At 53.6% G+C, this 16,094-nt stretch overlaps 8 protein-coding genes across 8 annotated transcripts; 5 read left to right on the top strand and 3 right to left on the bottom strand.

Moving 5' to 3' along the window:
- Window positions 1-35: 35 nt before the first annotated feature.
- Window positions 36-1,255, top strand: BKA58DRAFT_412888 (tryptophanyl-tRNA synthetase; the record flags this gene model as incomplete). Its single annotated transcript, XM_046172386.1, has 2 exons — window positions 36-491; window positions 545-1,255. 2 exons carry the CDS (start codon window positions 36-38, stop codon window positions 1,253-1,255), a joined length of 1,167 nt encoding a protein of 388 aa, XP_046023480.1.
- Window positions 1,256-2,711: 1,456 nt separating this feature from the next.
- On the bottom strand, window positions 2,712-3,574 carry BKA58DRAFT_412887 (ubiquitin-conjugating enzyme/RWD-like protein; the record flags this gene model as incomplete). Its single annotated transcript, XM_046172385.1, has 3 exons — window positions 2,712-3,220; window positions 3,297-3,423; window positions 3,500-3,574. 3 exons carry the CDS (start codon window positions 3,572-3,574, stop codon window positions 2,712-2,714), a joined length of 711 nt encoding a protein of 236 aa, XP_046023479.1.
- A 1,086-nt stretch (window positions 3,575-4,660) lies between these two features.
- Window positions 4,661-6,625, bottom strand: BKA58DRAFT_441823 (magnesium transporter ALR1; the record flags this gene model as incomplete). Its single annotated transcript, XM_046173854.1, has 1 exon — window positions 4,661-6,625. One exon carries the CDS (start codon window positions 6,623-6,625, stop codon window positions 4,661-4,663), a length of 1,965 nt encoding a protein of 654 aa, XP_046023478.1.
- A 1,118-nt stretch (window positions 6,626-7,743) lies between these two features.
- On the top strand, window positions 7,744-8,154 carry BKA58DRAFT_441822 (microsomal signal peptidase 12 kDa subunit-domain-containing protein; the record flags this gene model as incomplete). Its single annotated transcript, XM_046173853.1, has 3 exons — window positions 7,744-7,794; window positions 7,848-7,907; window positions 7,957-8,154. The coding sequence occupies 3 exons, from the start codon at window positions 7,744-7,746 to the stop codon at window positions 8,152-8,154; spliced, it is 309 nt and encodes a 102-aa protein (XP_046023477.1).
- A 41-nt stretch (window positions 8,155-8,195) lies between these two features.
- BKA58DRAFT_388692 (putative hyperosmotic protein 21) lies at window positions 8,196-8,737 on the bottom strand. The gene is made up of 2 exons (XM_046170681.1): window positions 8,510-8,737; window positions 8,196-8,462 (listed from the first exon to the last, which is right to left on the bottom strand). Exons 1-2 carry the CDS (start codon window positions 8,666-8,668, stop codon window positions 8,364-8,366), a joined length of 258 nt encoding a protein of 85 aa, XP_046023476.1. The 5' UTR covers window positions 8,669-8,737; the 3' UTR covers window positions 8,196-8,363.
- A 461-nt stretch (window positions 8,738-9,198) lies between these two features.
- BKA58DRAFT_212533 (uncharacterized protein) lies at window positions 9,199-11,409 on the top strand. The gene has a single exon (XM_046166071.1). The coding sequence runs from the start codon at window positions 9,578-9,580 to the stop codon at window positions 11,213-11,215; it is 1,638 nt and encodes a 545-aa protein (XP_046023475.1). The 5' UTR covers window positions 9,199-9,577; the 3' UTR covers window positions 11,216-11,409.
- Window positions 11,410-11,972: 563 nt separating this feature from the next.
- BKA58DRAFT_388689 (uncharacterized protein) lies at window positions 11,973-14,019 on the top strand. Its single transcript, XM_046170680.1, has 4 exons — window positions 11,973-12,224; window positions 12,322-12,432; window positions 12,483-12,788; window positions 12,843-14,019. The coding sequence occupies exons 1-4, from the start codon at window positions 12,203-12,205 to the stop codon at window positions 13,622-13,624; spliced, it is 1,221 nt and encodes a 406-aa protein (XP_046023474.1). The 5' UTR covers window positions 11,973-12,202; the 3' UTR covers window positions 13,625-14,019.
- A 698-nt stretch (window positions 14,020-14,717) lies between these two features.
- Window positions 14,718-16,008, top strand: BKA58DRAFT_441818 (uncharacterized protein; the record flags this gene model as incomplete). The annotated part of the gene is made up of 2 exons (XM_046173852.1): window positions 14,718-15,855; window positions 15,920-16,008. 2 exons carry the CDS (start codon window positions 14,718-14,720, stop codon window positions 16,006-16,008), a joined length of 1,227 nt encoding a protein of 408 aa, XP_046023473.1.
- Window positions 16,009-16,094: the final 86 nt, after the last annotated feature.

Below are 16,094 nucleotides of genomic sequence, written 5' to 3'. Positions count from 1 at the left end.
CGCGATTCCGATTTTGATACAACCACTTGACTTCAATGTTTTCACTTCGACCGCTGCAGCATGCAGCGCCCTCACCCTTTCGCGTATGCTCAGGCTGCCTGCGGAAGTATTCCATCGCCCCACCAGCGCGACAGACTGCCGGTAAGAGCCAGAAGAAAGTGATATTCTCAGGGATCCAGCCCACCGGCGTACCGCATCTTGGAAACTATCTCGGCGCACTGCGGCAATGGGTCAAGCTGCAAGATGAGGCGTCTCCGGATACCACGCTTCTTTTCTCAATAGTCGATTTGCATGCGATTACGATAAAACAGGATCCGAGCGAATTGGCAAGATGGCGGAAAGAGATGCTGGCTAGTTTGCTGGCAGTAGGACTTGATCCGAAGAGATGCATCATCTTTGCGCAAAGTAGCGTGAAGCAACATGCAGAGTTGATGTGGATCTTAAGTTGCGCTGCAAGTATGGGCTATTTGGGACGAATGACCCAGTGGAAGGTATACAACCGCTGAAGTACAACCGGGAAGGCACGATGTTAACATTGTCTTAGAGCAAGCTCTCCCTCCCATCCAATGCATCCCCCCTCGATCCCTCCAATAACAAAGACGCTCTCAAACTCGGTCTCTTTTCGTACCCGGTTTTGCAAGCCGCCGACATCCTCCTCTACAACACCACCCACGTCCCAGTTGGTGAAGACCAAGCGCAACATCTTGAATTCACGCGCGAGCTGGCCAATGGCTTTAATCACGTCTATTCCGAGTCACGGCCTCTGCTGACTGTCCCGCAAACACTTCTGAGTCCCGCAAAACGAGTCATGAGTCTGACTGAGCCAACAAAAAAGATGAGCAAGAGCGACCCGAAACCCAAGAGTCGCATCTTGATAACAGACTCAAGAGAGGAAATACATGCCAAGCTGAAGACAGCACTAACAGACTCTATCGAGGGAGTGAGTTATGATCGTGAGACCCGACCGGGTGTGTCAAACCTCGTGGACCTGATGTATCATTTCGATGAGTCGATCGCTGCGTCACCGGAAGATCTGGCGAATGACTTGAGGGATACAAGCATGCGGGCTCTGAAAGAGAAGGTTGCTGATAGCGTTGATCTGGGCATCACCGATATAAGAGAACGTTATCAGGAATTGATGAGGGGAGACCAGAAGGAACTTATAGAGCATGCAGAGGAAGGAGCGCAAAGAGCAGAGAAGATCGCCGAGAGCACTATGGAGAGAGTCAGAAATGCTATGGGCATGGGATGGTGAGCCATGGAGTGTCCAGGCTTTATGCAAGAACTGTTAGACTGGAGACTTCACCGTACAGCTACGACATCTTCCAAGGGTGACGAAACCCACGCACTGTCTTCCAGAAGCCTGAGCTTGTCATAATCGTCACTGTAAAATATCCCACGGACTCATACATTTTGGAGTCACCGCTAGTATATATGCTTATGCAACAACTTCCTCATCAGTTCTACATACCTCTGAGCTATCACTGCACTCTTCAAATACCATCAAATCTGATTCACACAAAAGCTAGAAGACACACCGTCGCCCTCTGGTGCTCACCTCCACACTGTCAAGAAATAGTCCACATATACCGAAGTTACCTCCAGCGACGACACCACAGTCACGTCCTAAAACATTACGTTGTCATGTCAGGTGGAATAACAGAGCCGAACGTCGTTCTCATGGAGCCACGAAAAGCACGAACAACCTCCGATATCATTACTACTATCGCCGACCATCTCAGCGTCCACATGTGTAGAAATCTGCCGGATGACGAAGGCCTCAAAAAAGTACTCAGTCAACCTGATTGGGTTGTCGGAACACACTTGGGTTGTTCTGAACTAGAGTGGCATTGCGGTATATGCGGAAAGAAGACCCTTCGCAAGGATGCTGTATGTGCAACAAAACCGTGCAAAGGCGTTGACCCAGAAAGCTTCTTTGCTCATTTGAGAAAGACGAGATACGACACGGAGAAAGTCGAGGATAAGTACTAGAACGAAGTGTTGGAGAGGATCAGTGGGGAAGAGCAGAACATTGAGGTTATTGCAAAGCAGGAAAGCAAGTAATGTTGTGGGTGACACATGCTTTGTACCCCAGCGGAAGTCTATGAAGCATAATTACGACGGGACATTGGGAGACGTCACTCAAGCATTTTGGTGCGGGCCAATGTGTATATAGTTCATGCATTCCTTAGTCTACGGTCATTCGCATGCAGCCACTGCGCCGCCAATTGCAAGCCCAAAGTAGCCGTGCCACGCATGATAAAAAGATGATTCAAAAACTCCATTCCCATGCAGTGTAGATGCCGTCCTAACCGTGACCGAACCCTAGGCGTGAAAGCCCGTTGCAGGCGCAACGCCATGAATACCATGCCGAAACCGAACGCCGCGCTTATGATGAAGACGTGGAAGAAAACCGAGGAATGGAAAGATGGGCAAGGGGGTGAGAGGGCGATGCGCAGTTCCTAGTGCGCGAGTGTCCACCATATCGTTGGACGGGGGTGAGAGATGAAGGGGGCAGGGGCTGTCGGATCGGACGATGACGAAGAGAGGAGTGTTGAGGTAGGTAATGCTGCCGGTGAAGGCATAAGGATGAGGGTGGCAGAACCAGAATCCTCTTCAGACGCTGGCATCCCACCCCGAAGTCGCACCTGCAAGCGGATGTGAGACATTCGTATAAGGAGGGGCTCAGAGTTGCAGTCCATGGGCAACGTCTAGCGCTTCATGGGGGTGTCGGCATCCTCGTCATCTTCCGCATCATCGTCATCGCCTTCGAAGTCGGAATCCATCTCTTGATCCTCGTCAGGGTCGCTCTCACTGCCGCCAAAGTCCAGGCTCTCGGCGTCGCTGTCTTCCCAGCTCATATCAAACTCGCCCTCGTCCTTCTCTTTCTTCCACGCTGTCTCGTGCGTTGGCATGACGAAGTCCGTGGGGATGTCCGCCTTTGACAGCTCGAGATCCTTCTTGACCATCTCTTTGTACTGCTCCGGCTTGTTGCGCAGCATGACTCCTGCGTCGACGTTGGCGGGTGAGGAAACCTCGGCATCGTCCAGCAAAGAGAGGATGGATATTAGGACCGTCTCGACACGCTGCACGGGTGACCAGCGCTCGGCGGCAGTCTCGCCGGACATCTCGTCATCGCCGGGTGGGTGGAGGATGGAGATACACAAGCGGCCGTCGGGGTAAATGTTCGGGTGGTAAAGAGGGCGGATGAACTTGAAATCTGGTAAACCGTTAGCTCTTGTCCTGCGCTTCGCGACTCCTTCCATCCCTGGATCCGTGTATTGGCAGTGACGTACCTGGCGGGCTATGCGGGTAGTTGCGAGGGAAAGTCATCTTGGCCTTGAAGTAGCCGCCGTAGTACATGGACTCTTCGTTCATGACTATCAGGGCGACACTCCACTCAAAGACGTTCTCGTTGATGAGCTGTGACGTGGTTAGCTCGGTGCTCCTGCATCGCCACTATGACTGTGACTCTTGAGAGAATGTCACTAAGACGCACCTCAATATTTGTCCACTTCTCCTTGCTGAGCTGCTTGAATTCATTCATAAGAATCCGCTGCGCCATTTCCGCCATGTTGCCTTCTCTGTCCGGGGTCCTTGCTGAGGCGTGTAGTGTTCGTGGGGGTGCAGGAACAGTACTGTACTGGCCGAGGTGGTCGGTTGGGTGTTGTCTACGTGTAAAAGTGAGGGTGTGGGTAGAGAGAACGTCCTGGTGGTTTGTGCAAGGAGTGAGAGAGCGGCGGAAGGGCGAGAGTTTGTACTTAAAGGGAACCGGTCGGCTGAGGCGCTGCATGATCGAATGCTCTCGCCGAAACAAGGATCACTTAGTCCGCCCCTCGGCAGGAGCCTAAGTCACCGCTTCCGAACTCGCGGACAACGAGTGGAACCTTCCTTACTTGGTCCTCATGGCTGCAGGGACTCACCGTCACCACGTTTCTTTCATCGTCGGCAGAGTTGCTGTTCGGCGCCTTGTATGCCGCGCATTCTGGGTTTGGCAGTGTTCCTTCCGACCTCGGAACGAATAGGAACGGTACGGAATGCCACCTTGGATGCGTCCCAAGGTTGTCCGCTCGCGTGATGGCACAGAGTTGCGGCTTATCTACGCTCCCATCTATCATCACGTCTCTGGATGTCATGTGAGCGTATGGACAAGGTAGTATAAACTCGCGCTACCAATGCATGCCGTTTCATGTGATGTCATCATGGGGACTATCGATACCTGAAACAATACCTTAAAGCATTCTTTTGCTTTGTCTATTCGCATATGCCAATCCCTAGCTTCATAGCTCATTATACAGGGTATGCGCGCCTTCTTTTTTGGCTCGTCTGGTTTGCTTCTTACTACCTAGGTACCTTCTATCGAAAACCACCCTAGTTGTCGATCTGTGAGATCATCGTATATGTATCGAAATTCACGGTCGGATGCTGATGTGCTGGCAATGAAGAGCTTTGCGACGAGAACAATACTTTTCTAATCTAGAGTATATCTAATGCCGACATGATCGTGTATGACGTGATCCCAAATTACGACAACCTCCGGTACACCAGCGCTGGCGTTGATACATGTACTGAATGAAAAACCACTATACTAAACATAGGAAAAACAGAGACAGACATTGTCCAACTAACAAAATAGGGAATTACCAATCAACAAATTCAATCAAATGTAACGCATCCTCTTAGCAACCCCCAAGCAGACAGAAACGAAAAGGACAATAACACCAATAATGCCAAAGAACCATCCGAGGCTGCCATCCTGACCAGGAACCTTCACGTTCATACCAAACAGACCACAAATCAAGTTGAGCGGAACGAGAATCGTAGCGATGACCGTAACTTTCTGAAGCGTAGCGTTGCTGTCGTTGCCTTGAATGACTTGATCAACCGAGATTTGCGCAAGGTAGTTGGAGTGTGCGCGGCTGAGCATCTTCTCGAAATGAGCCAAGTTGGACATCATAGTGACGACGTGATCCTGGATATCGCTGAGGTACATGCCCACGTCACCCCGAGGAGCCACGCTGTACGATTCGTTGCAACGCTTGGCGAAGCCCTTGATGACATCTGCCTTGCCGCCCAAGAGACGCAGAAGCTGCATGACGCGCTTGCGGCAGTCGCCGATCGATCGAAGAATGGCGCGAGAATCTTCAATGCGGGCAGTGAAGACCTGATCCTCAATCGCATCTGCCTCATCTTCGATGCCCCGAATGACAGGTGCAAAGCTGTCGACAATGTCGTCGATGAGGGCGTAGCAGATCCAGTCAGCGTTAAGGTTGATGTAGTCGCGAAGACGGCTGATACGCTTGCGCACAGAAAACGTGTGTGGGCTCTCGCAGAAAGTGAAAGTCAGGATGCCCTCCTTGAATACGACAGCATAGAAGTTGACAGGCTCCAAGTATTCCTCCGATTCCTTGTCGGTTTGGTAGAAGGATCGGAAAGAGACGAAGTAGTATTGATGGAACAGCTCCACCTTTTCGCGCGGCTCCTGGAGGCAGATATCCTCACGGGTAAGAGGATGCACGCCGAAAGCCTTGGAGATGGCGAAGACTTCCTCTTCTGTAGGGTTGACCATGTCGAGCCACCAGACGCCGCCGTCTGATGGAGTGTCAAACAGATCGCGGAAGCGTTCGCCGGGCATAAGCAGGCCGCCCAGTTCGGCAGCATGGATCGTGTCATCCAACTCAGACGAGAAGAACGTCCAGCGGTTGAGCTTCACTTCCGTCGCCGGCTTCTCCGCAAATACGTGTGACAGGCCCTCCTCGGCGAGCTTCTCTTGAATCGCAGGGTCCGCATGCTTAAGGCTCAAAGCGTCGCTGTCTGTCTTGGGTGTTGCTGACTGGCTGGACTTGGGACGGAGATCAGAGAAGACCTTGGGCTTTGTGGAAAGGTTGGAAGCGGTGCTCGCCTTGTGACGCAGAGGCTGGCCGATGGGTGTCTTCTCTTGAGCCTCTGCGACAAACTCCTCCAACTCTTCATAGTCGAACCTAGTAGTCTTGCCAGTATCCTCGGCCACAGGGAAGCACACATCCTCCTCGGCAGAGCTGTGCGCAGATGCAACTTCAACGTTGTGCAGCTCATCAGGACGCTCGTCACTGATTGTCGGACGGCGTGTAGTGCCGCGAGAAAGCGTCCTGTTCAATCCCAGCTCGAGCTCGGAACCAGCATGGCTCTGAAGGGTGTTGGCACGGTCGCGGCGCCTAGGGCCGGCGAATGCGTCGACAGAGTTGGGAGGAGAGACGGAGCGCGAAGTGGTCGACGAAGCCCTGCTCCTAGTCAGGCGCTCGACTGCCGGGTCGCGCGGGCGCCTGAATGTCTCTCGACGGGCCTGTGGGCTGTGCGCCAGAGACCCGCGGCGGATGTAGGTATCGGGAGCCAAGTGATGGTCATCGTCTACGACAGCGCTTTCGAAATCGCGCCGAGTGATGTCTGCCTCGAGGGCCTCATTGACTTGGAGGAGTATGTTGGGTCGGTCTTGACCCTGGACGCTTGCGAAAGTTGGTCGGCGCGACCTAGGGGGCGAAGTGGCGTCGGCTCGTGGGAGCGATACGGGCTGGTGGCGGTGGTCATCGAGGTCAGACACCGGGGTGCTGAACCTCGTCTGGTTCTCGGATTTCGGAGTGTCAGTCATATTGGCGACTCAGGCGGCGATGAGTAGGACTCCGAATCAGACGTGGTATGTTTTGATTAAGCCAGATTGTTGGTGAATTCAGCGACTTCTTGCAGCGCAAGAACCACAGAAGCGGGCGAGTCGCTTGTGAGCGCTCACCTCTAGGGCGCGCTCAACTTGACGATGGCTTCGCGTAGGGTCGTCCCCTACACTAAGCCGATGGGAGACAGAGTCCGGTAGCCAGACTTCCACACCCTGTGGGAATAGGAAGAATTGTAGAGACGGTGGTGCAGTAGCGAATGAATGTGTTTGCTTTTAGGGCGAGTTATGGTGGCTTGTGGTCGCCTCCGTATACCCAGGCCTTTGTGCCGAGCAAGGGGCGGATGAAGGAAAGCTTGTCGAGGTAGAGTCCCGCCAACTTGGTGGTTTGTATGTATATGGACGCCGTAGCGTCAGAAGGTGCGGTGTAAGGGGACGGTTGCAAAAACAAAGACCCCTTGAGCGATCAGTTGCGGTGGTGGATGGCGGTCCACGGAGATAAGAGCCGGATGGATAGAGGGTGCGCGATCGCGACTGCTGGCAGTTGGTATCGTGAGGCGGTTGAAAGTCGATGGGAAGTGCGGTGGGTGGAAGTCCAGGGGACGGTGGAAGTGTTGTTGAAGGGACGGTGCGGGACTCAAATACGGCGATTGAGCGATGGGTCAAGGAAAAAGCTTGTGCAGCGACGGAACCTACTGGCCCGCTTTGATTGGGCAGACGCGCTCAGAGAACGACAAACGGTCATGCATGTGACTGATCGAGAACTCGGCCGTTGTGGAGAGAGCGAGTGAAAGTGGTGCCGCATATTCCGCGGCCTAACTAACCAAGGTTCTTGTTGCACCTGGAAGGCGAACCAGGTACCAAATGCTGTTGTTGCGTCAATGTTGGGCGTAAATCAAGAGGCGTCGTTAGTGAAGGCTAGTGCGGCTGCGGACCCCTGCCCTGCAGATGTCCTGGCTCGTGGTAATGCCACCTCTCCGAGACAATTAGGCCCGTTAGACGTTCAGTAGAGTTCCAAGTGACATCCGGTTCCCGATCTTCACCAACCTAGCCTTCAAATACAACGATCACGACTCGGACATCCAGCATACCCCATCAACATGGCCGACCAGCTTCTGGAGCAGGTGCGCGACGCGGTCGAGGGCCAGATTGTATGCGACAACGACGCCGCTACCTGACTTGATGCATGTGCTAACACAACCAGGACTTTGAGGGTCAGCGGCTTGCAGAGATGCTGAGCACCGTCCTGCTTGGTGCCGCTGGTGTATGTGTTCCTCACCCGTCTGATACACTTCAACAAGCTGACAACACAGATCATCGCATTCATCGTTGGCTTCCTGCAGCAAGACATCCGAATGGCACTCTACATTGGCCTCGCCGGCTCCGCGCTCACATTCCTCGTTGTCGTACCCCCGTGGCCTTTCTACAACAAGAACCCCGAAGATTGGCTCCCACCGCACAACGCGACATCACAGTACAACATCGACGTGGATGGGCAGAAAGTCGGATAGTCGCGCTGGGACACGAGAGGGAGTCGCATGGTCAGGACACTTCATGATCGTAATGGAATCTGATTCGACGATGATGACCGCCTACGCTGCTACTTCTTCATGCTCTCATAGCCCTTTTGTGAAGGCCCTACTAACGCCGGACGTCCGAATGAAACCAAGACCCATATTTGTCCCTGCTGGAACCAAACTCTCCATGGCTTCGCGAGCGTCTATCGGCCGTACTTTTGGAACTCCCAGTCTCGGTTGTCTAACGGGCAGACTTGTCTGGTCTTGAGCCATCGTGAAATGCAGTGGAAGTGGAAGGCGTGCTGTCATGTGTTAGTACGGGTCAGTGCAGTGCCATGAGAGAGCGTACGTTGCAGATGCCCCAGGCGACTGTGCATTCTTCGCTGGTGGCGGAGGCTTGGTTGGCCTGGCACTCGATGCAGAGGTCCATGATGTGGTTACGGCAAATGGCGCAGTTGTCGACGACGATATCCCAAGCCCAGAGAGCAACCGCGTTCCACTGCGTCATGTTAGCTTCTATCTCTGTATCCTGCCTTCTGTTGTGTGATGCCGACCTTCTTGACCTCGAAACGTTTCTTGTCGCCCTCTGCAGCACTGGCCTTGCCGGTCTTGGTCTTCGCCGGGGGCGCGTCTGCCATGTCGACATCCGCCATGATTATGTGATGTATCGGGGTGGTGGGGTGCGCGGGGAGTTGGTTGGAGTGGGAGCTGCTAGGGTTGACGCAGCGCGGTAGTAGGCGGTGTACGGGTGGTCGCAGTTGAAAGGGAACAACGTGCAGCTCGCGGGATTATATGGCGGTGGCGAAGTTTTGTTGAAGCGCTGCCCGTGTGTCTACAGGTGAAGGCGCAGTGTGCAGGCGTCAGGCTCCAGCTACGAGCTCCCGAATGCCAAGGCCAGGCCCTGTGTACCAACTTTGGGACGAGGTGCCAGGTGAAAGGGAATGCACATTCTTTCGCTAAGCGTCCAAATCCCCTTCGGACGAGCAAACGCCAAAATGCCACCGCTCCTCGCGACTCAAAGACGGGCGCCCGACAGCCTCCCGCTCCCATACCCAACCCGACCTCTCAGCCCTACGCCGCCGCAACCGTCAGTGCGCCTTGCCGAGATCAGCCTCGTTGGATCACAGCCACCTCCGCGCCGTTCACCGTCGATGCGACCGACTCTGCTCACAACACCATCACTCTTCGCCCTATCTCACCCAACGGCGCGTGCCTATCTCTACCCCGCGAATCTGGAGATGATCACTTCAACATCTAACCCTTGCACATTCCCACCTTATCAGACACAGACAAAGACACAGACCGCGTCATCGCGCATCCAACCCACTACCTCATCACGAACCAAGAGCGTCCGCCTGCGCCCTACCAGATAACCCACCCCCATCACAACACAACAACTCCACAGATAACGCTTCACATGTCGACGGTACAGACGACTGCCTCTCCACGCGCTCCCCGGGGCAAGCCTCAGAGCCCAGCTCAGGCAGCGCACACCAACGCTGGCCGGCAGTCGCAACGCAAACCACGAGGCAACCGCGCACACAATGGCTACAATCAGAACCAACACAATGCGGCAGGAGCGTCCCCGAGCAAGATGCCTGCTGAGCTCGCCCACGCGGAAGGCGCGTCCTACTCAGGTGAGGACGCGCACATGCCCTCTGGACCGCGCAACATGAGGAAGCCCAACCAGTCCCATCCCTCCATCGACCGCGTCTTCTCTCCTCCTGAATCAGAGCCTGTTCCGATCAATCCATCTGCTACGCCGGCTAAGATCCAGGCTGCCTATGCCGGCCCGACCTTCCATGCTTCTCCGGCTCCTTCTGCTCTGCCTATACCCAAGTTTCTTTCTCGTTCTGTGCCGGCCAAAACACGTGCTGGTCCACCAACACCTCCGCCCGAAGATAGTTCTGATTCTGCTTCTCCAAGTCCTTCTGCTTCTCCTTCCCGCGCCCCGGTGGCCGTTCCTCCTCGTAATGAACAATCTCCATTGGACCTGCTTTTCAAGGCGGATGCAGCCGAGAGAGCCAAGGGCAACCATGGACGCCCACTCTCCCACGGACCTTTCAACCCAATGGACACTTCCAGGCCACAGCACTTGAAGCATGATTCGTCCCACTCGATGAATGGCATCTTTCCCATAGAGCTTGACGGGGGAAGCAAGCACGCGCACATGTCTCCCCCACCAGCAGCCTCGCCCGCCTCGCATCGCTCCGTTACAGATCCCACCAAGGTTCCACAGCTCAAGGATATGCAGCAGCAGGGCAACGGCAATGATGTTATGAACGACCTACTGAACCGTCTCTCAATGTCACAGAAGAAGTCCTCTGCAACACCGCCTCGACCGGATGCGCAGGGCCCACAAGGATTCATGATAGGTCAGACACCATCACCTTTCCATGACGGTCGACCTCCCCAAAACCCCTCTGGACCTACCACACCGCAAGGACCACCGCCGAACCAAGACTCTGACTTTTTCTATGGCAACCGTAATCTTTCTCCCTTGTTCAAAGCCGCAAAGGGCGAGTCTGCAAAGAAGCGCAACTCTGGTCTTCGTACCGAGATCTCGGCTGAGTCTCCAATGGTCGGACCGGGCAACTTCCAGAGCTTTCCCTCTGTTCCTCCCACTCAGATGATGGACCCCAACGCCTTTTCCCGAGATCAGCCAGGCAACGGCAACGGGGGCTTTACCAACGGGCCCCGTCCATCAGCGCCCCATGTACAACCCTATCAACAAAGTCCAAACAACCGCAGGAAGACGCCTGGCCGGCAGCCACACCAGCCTCGTCCCGACGCCTACCAGAAACGAGGCAATATGGGTGGACCTGGAAATATGGCGGCTGATGCTCCTCCAGCATCTGCTCCGAAGCCTCCCACAAGCATGATGTCGTTTGTTCCTTCATCAGTCGCTGCTAAACAACGCAAGACCTCGGCCCCCGCTGCCGCTGCTGGTGCCTCACCAATGAAAACCGCCACCCCTTCCAATACGTTGTCTCTGGAGCAGGATCTCAAACGCTTGCTCAATCTCAGCCCGGCTGGCGAGTCCAGCGTCAGGTAGTCGTTTTTTTCTACGAGACCTGCCATGTTTGGACATGGTTTGCGCTCACTACATTCGCTTGTTTATATGGGTTTTCTATTTGTTCCATGTTCATGGTTCATTATTGTATTGCCACTTCATTTGGAGTTTATGGCGTTATCAATGGCTGGTGGCCATCTTTTTTGTGGAAGTAGTGAGCATTGACGGGCATTTCGTCTCAGTTTCTTTGGTCCAGCGCAAGCGTTTCTTTTGTCACTGTTCATGAATGGATGCATGAACATGGTATTTGAAGAGCTGGAAATCAGGCGTTTTCTTGCACCATGTTTCATGTTCTGGTGCATAGGCACTTTAGGGGATGTCTCGACTGGCTATGAGAAATGAGCTTCCTCCGACAATTCTCTGCTGTCCATGATCTGGATCCAGGCACGACTCAACTCGACTATCACTATATCACCACAACCCACAAGTAAAAATCAAGAAAAAAAATATAAGGGCATGATGCTCGGCTTCGGTGTCCCCTTCGGGAGGCACGAGGTTTTCATGTCCAAACAAAGTTTCCGTTCGGCACGACTTCGTGATGGTGAGCTGCTTCTTTATATTGTTTTCTTCCCTTGACTTTGATATCCACGTCATCTGTTCTGTCCACAAGGGTAGTATATGACCCAGACAAGAGCATGGTGTGGCATACTAATTACTGGTCGAGCGAGGGTTCTCCCTGCATTCGGCTCATCACGGGAGTGAACTCTCACTTTCACCATCCCATGTCACTAGCGGCACGTGCCAGTGCTGCTTGGCACTGGTCGCGATCTACCCTGAGTGAGCACTTCCAGTGGGCGCAGATTCATCTTCCTGTTGTCTTTTCGCGCCTGTTTACGCACCAGCAATCGCACTCCCGCTCGATCGCCTTAATTCTTCTTTGCAGGCAATCACGCGACCTCTGCAATACTCGACTGACGTACTAATACAACATCAAATCGTCGCAACTGCCAACTATCGCAACTGGTCAGGATGAAGAGTCTTCGGAGCAAAGGTAGGCTCTTATTCTCTCTCATAAGCAGCGTTGAGCCAGTGATGGGTTTCACTCTCGCTCCACAACCGCAAAAGCTTTAGCGTTAACAGGTAGATAGCGTCGCACTTCTTCAGAGATAGGCCAAGTCGTGATGAGAAGACCGCTATCGCCGACAGTTCGGACATCGACTTTGACGCCGGGATTCAGGACGTGGGTATGCGGAAAAAGCGTAAGTCACTGCTTCGCTTGTAGGCGGAGACACGCTAAAACCATGTGCAGCATCGCGATTCTTTGGACGCAAGAACGACAAGCTGAACAAGCCTCTGCCTACTCTGCCTTCCAACTCCAACTCGTCCACGCCACTTGTCCCAGTCGCTACGTGTGTCACCCTAAGACAGCAAGGCGATAGCTTCGAGAACCTACTCGACTACGAGGATCTGGAAGAAGAAGAGTATCAAACAAGCTCACCGGCACTTCCGCCAGCTTCGCGCAGCCTCTCCGGCACTCCAGAGCACAAACACATTCGCGGTGGAGAGCCGCTCAAGTCAAAGTCGCGCCCCAACTTCGTACTGCTTAGAGAAAAAGGCATGTTTCCCGCTCTCCATGCACATGTCGACTCAATGTTGACTCGTATTCTAGGTTCTTGTCTCTTTGGCGGCAGCAAGAACAACGACTCCACGCAGTCACCAACGCCTCCGCCCGTTCCACAGATACCTACTAGCGTCCCTTTCCCCAAGGCACGCCGTCCTGTCCTCACACCACTGTCTACAGCTCGTGGATCGCGTGGATCTCTCGTCAAGATTCAAAACCGCAGCGTCTCCATCTCCCGCCCTCAGCTCATGGCCCAGCTCTGCAGTCCACCCATCCCAGAAGACCACGCCACGGTACCCTTCGAAAAGCGTCCCGGCCCACCACCTCCCCGTCCTCCTCGTCCTGACAGTCTCGACGAGAAGACTCTAGCCTTCATGCGCGAAAGCGGTACACGTATGAACCTCCCCTCCAGTAACCGCGGTAGCACCAGTACGGCGACGGCCTCGACACCCCGCAGCCAGGCCAGTTCCATCGAAGCACGTCTCGGGTTCCCCTCTGGTCACGGCACTCCTCGTACTTGCTCTATTGAGCCCCCTCTCGCAGCACGCTTTACGCTAGATCCTAACCAGGCCCTTCCTGTCCGTGACAGCAGTGGCGATCTGGTGTTAAGTCGCTTTAGCGAGTTTGTTCGGTATCAGCGACAGCGTAGTCATGCAGTCGATGGTGTTGATGCAGAGGATAGGGAGATTGGTCCTATTGAGCTGTGGGATCCTAGTAAAGAGGGTGATTGGACGCTGGAGAAGCAGATTAGTCAGGGTAGGGATGGGAGGCCGGGTGGTATGCTGTTTCGTGATAGGTGGGGTGGATTCCACTTTGTGGCTGATATCTAGGCTCTGCACGGCTATCAGTGTGATGCATGTCGTTGTTTCGATGTTGAAAGCACTTGATTCGGTACGTGTAAGGCTCAGGAATCGAGGAAGATGATGGGGAAGCTCGTCATAGATGCAGGGTTGACACCTTTGCACGGAGGAGACAGCAAACTGGGAATACAAAGAGAGAGAATGCAGGCAAGTATAAGAAAGATTCGAAAGTCCAATCGAGAAATCAGAGGTGATTTCAAAGGTTAGCACAATAGTTATTTGACCGTGGGGTTGAGTCTTTGATGGTTGACGAATGGGGCTTAGTGTTTAGTGAGGTGAAGTCGCTCCAGATGTCAGTGCACGAGCTTTTACTTATTAGGCGACGACGACTACGTAGGTAGATTCGAAAAGAAAGCATCCATACCAAAGTAGTCATCTTGAGACTCTCACTAACACTGTTCGCTTTAATTCGGCTTACGCCTCCTATGCTTTAGAGGAGGACATGGGGTGGAATGAGAGAATCATCTCACCGAAGAAGCTACCAAGGTACCTACAGCCGCTTCAAATTATCCAACTGAAGCCGGATCGAGATGGTTAATACTCACCACATGCCACAAGGTGCACTGATGCCAAACTGCTCCAAAAGGCAGGACGAGTTCTTCTGTCGCTTTGTCCGGCAGTCCAGGGAAATAATCGGGCCTTCTCAGCCTTGTGCTAGCCTTGCTACGATGTCAAAGTGGAAATGAAGTGCATTTAGTCTGCGGATGCGTCACATTAGCTTACAATGAGGAGTCTGGCCTTGCGATGCCTAACTTCTTTGGGGAAGAATTTAGCCAGGCTGGATTGGTGGCTGCTCAGCCGCACTCATAGCGCGAACATCTAGAGCCAAACTGGCTGGCATGAGACTTCATGATGTACCTTCGCTACAAACCCCTTACTCTTGAGCACGAGATATGGTTGTCTTTCAGCTGTATTCTCTTATGTGGCGCTCGCGCAGACCGCGCAGTACGTTCATATAAGACCGCCTAAGTAGCATGTTAGAGTATCTCTCTGCTATCTCACGCTCTTTCTTCTCCGGTCATTTTGCCGCTCTATCATATATAATTTTCCGATATAATTTATAATGCGTTCGTCGTTGCCTCTCATCGGCCTCACCGGCTTCGCCAGCGCCCTAGTGTCCGAACCTCAGGCGGTCACGGTGATTCCTGGCTACACCACCACTGCTCTGGGCAATGCCGCCATTCGAGCCCCTAACGACTGCAATGGCAAAGGCAGCTACATTACCGTCAAGTCTTTTCCTGCCGACTCACCCTTTGACGCACAGCGCTGCGCTCAAGCCTGCAAAGAGGAGACGCAATTCAACATTGACCATCTCAATGGCCGCGCCATCTGCCGGTTCTTCAACTACTACCTGAGTTTGAAGAACGGAGAGCCTGTCGAACAGATCTGTGCGCTTTATACTCAGGCCTGGGATGCTTCGTTTGCCGATGAGACTGGCCAATGGCGTGGTGACGACCACTACACCATCTCGAATTCCTACTCCTACGCCACCACCACCGATGCGTTCGTCGCGCCTATCTGCCCGTCCGACCTGAGCCAGCTGAGCACGCCTGAGAACCTCGACTTCTGTGCTAGCTACATCGGCTACGTTCCTCCTGTGGAAACTTCCAACATCGCCGCGACAGTCTCCACCCTTGCGCTCACCACCATCACCGAAGCCTCTACCTCTACACCACCGCCCGTGACCGTGACCAGCACCGTCATCTCCTCTGAAGAAACAACAATTGTCGTAGCCACTGAGACTAAACTGGTGACCGAGACCGTCACAGCCGCTGCAAAGAAGCGTGCGCTGGAGACCCCAACCCTCGTCTCAAACTGGGCGCCCGAAAAGATCTCAGCAGCATGCAGCAAAGTCGCGACCTTTACGAAGACTACAACTCTCACCACCGCCACGGAAACAGTCTACACGGCAACCGACGCTTCCACCACGACTCAGATTAGCGTTGCTCCAGCACCTACTACGACGCTTGTTATTACCTCTCCGCTCATCAACACCGTGAGTGCGACTTTGACTACTCTGGCAACGGTCACTTCTCGGGTCGCCGCTCCAGCTCCCGTCTGCAACGATAAGCCCCTGTGCTGTCTGAACATAGCTCCCTGGTCTACAAACGCACAAGTCTGGGGTAGTATCTGTGGATACTATCCCGCAAGTGGACCGTCGGAACTGATAGGAGCACGATGCATTCCTAGGCCCGCTTCTGGTATGTATTTCTTATCTTTAATATTTACGTCTGAGTTGAATTACCCACTAAAGAATGATTACAGGTGTATGTCCCGCTGGAACAAACAAAGCGTGCTGCAAGGGTACGATTCCTGGACAGTGCGCACTGGGTACGAACTGTATGAAATTGTAGACGGTTTTGGTATCGGGTTCAATCTCGTAACCAAGTCAGTAACTACCTATATGGTCATGATAGATAATGTAATGTTTATTCCTAGA

This window comes from Alternaria rosae (assembly GCF_020736505.1).
Source record: "Alternaria rosae strain MPI-PUGE-AT-0040 chromosome Unknown BKA58scaffold_7, whole genome shotgun sequence".
Taxonomy (NCBI): Eukaryota; Fungi; Ascomycota; class Dothideomycetes; order Pleosporales; family Pleosporaceae; genus Alternaria; species Alternaria rosae.
Note: the sequence above shows the minus strand (reverse complement) of the source record. Positions and strands in the feature narration are given on the sequence as shown.

Bases quoted from the DNA above. Each gene is read 5' to 3' on its own strand.
- BKA58DRAFT_388692 (XM_046170681.1), bottom strand. From the start codon at position 8,668: ATGACGCAGTGGAACGCGGTTGCTCTCTGGGCTTGGGATATCGTCGTC. The intron at 8,463-8,509 runs GTACGCTCTCTC...AACACATGACAG, and splicing joins TCGCCTGGGGCATCTGCAAC to CACGCCTTCCACTTCCACTG.
- BKA58DRAFT_212533 (XM_046166071.1), top strand. From the start codon at position 9,578: ATGTCGACGGTACAGACGACTGCCTCTCCACGCGCTCCCCGGGGCAAG.
- BKA58DRAFT_388689 (XM_046170680.1), top strand. From the start codon at position 12,203: ATGAAGAGTCTTCGGAGCAAAG. The intron at 12,225-12,321 runs GTAGGCTCTTAT...ACAGGTAGATAG, and splicing joins GAAGAGTCTTCGGAGCAAAG to CGTCGCACTTCTTCAGAGAT. The intron at 12,789-12,842 runs GCATGTTTCCCG...CTCGTATTCTAG, and splicing joins CGTACTGCTTAGAGAAAAAG to GTTCTTGTCTCTTTGGCGGC.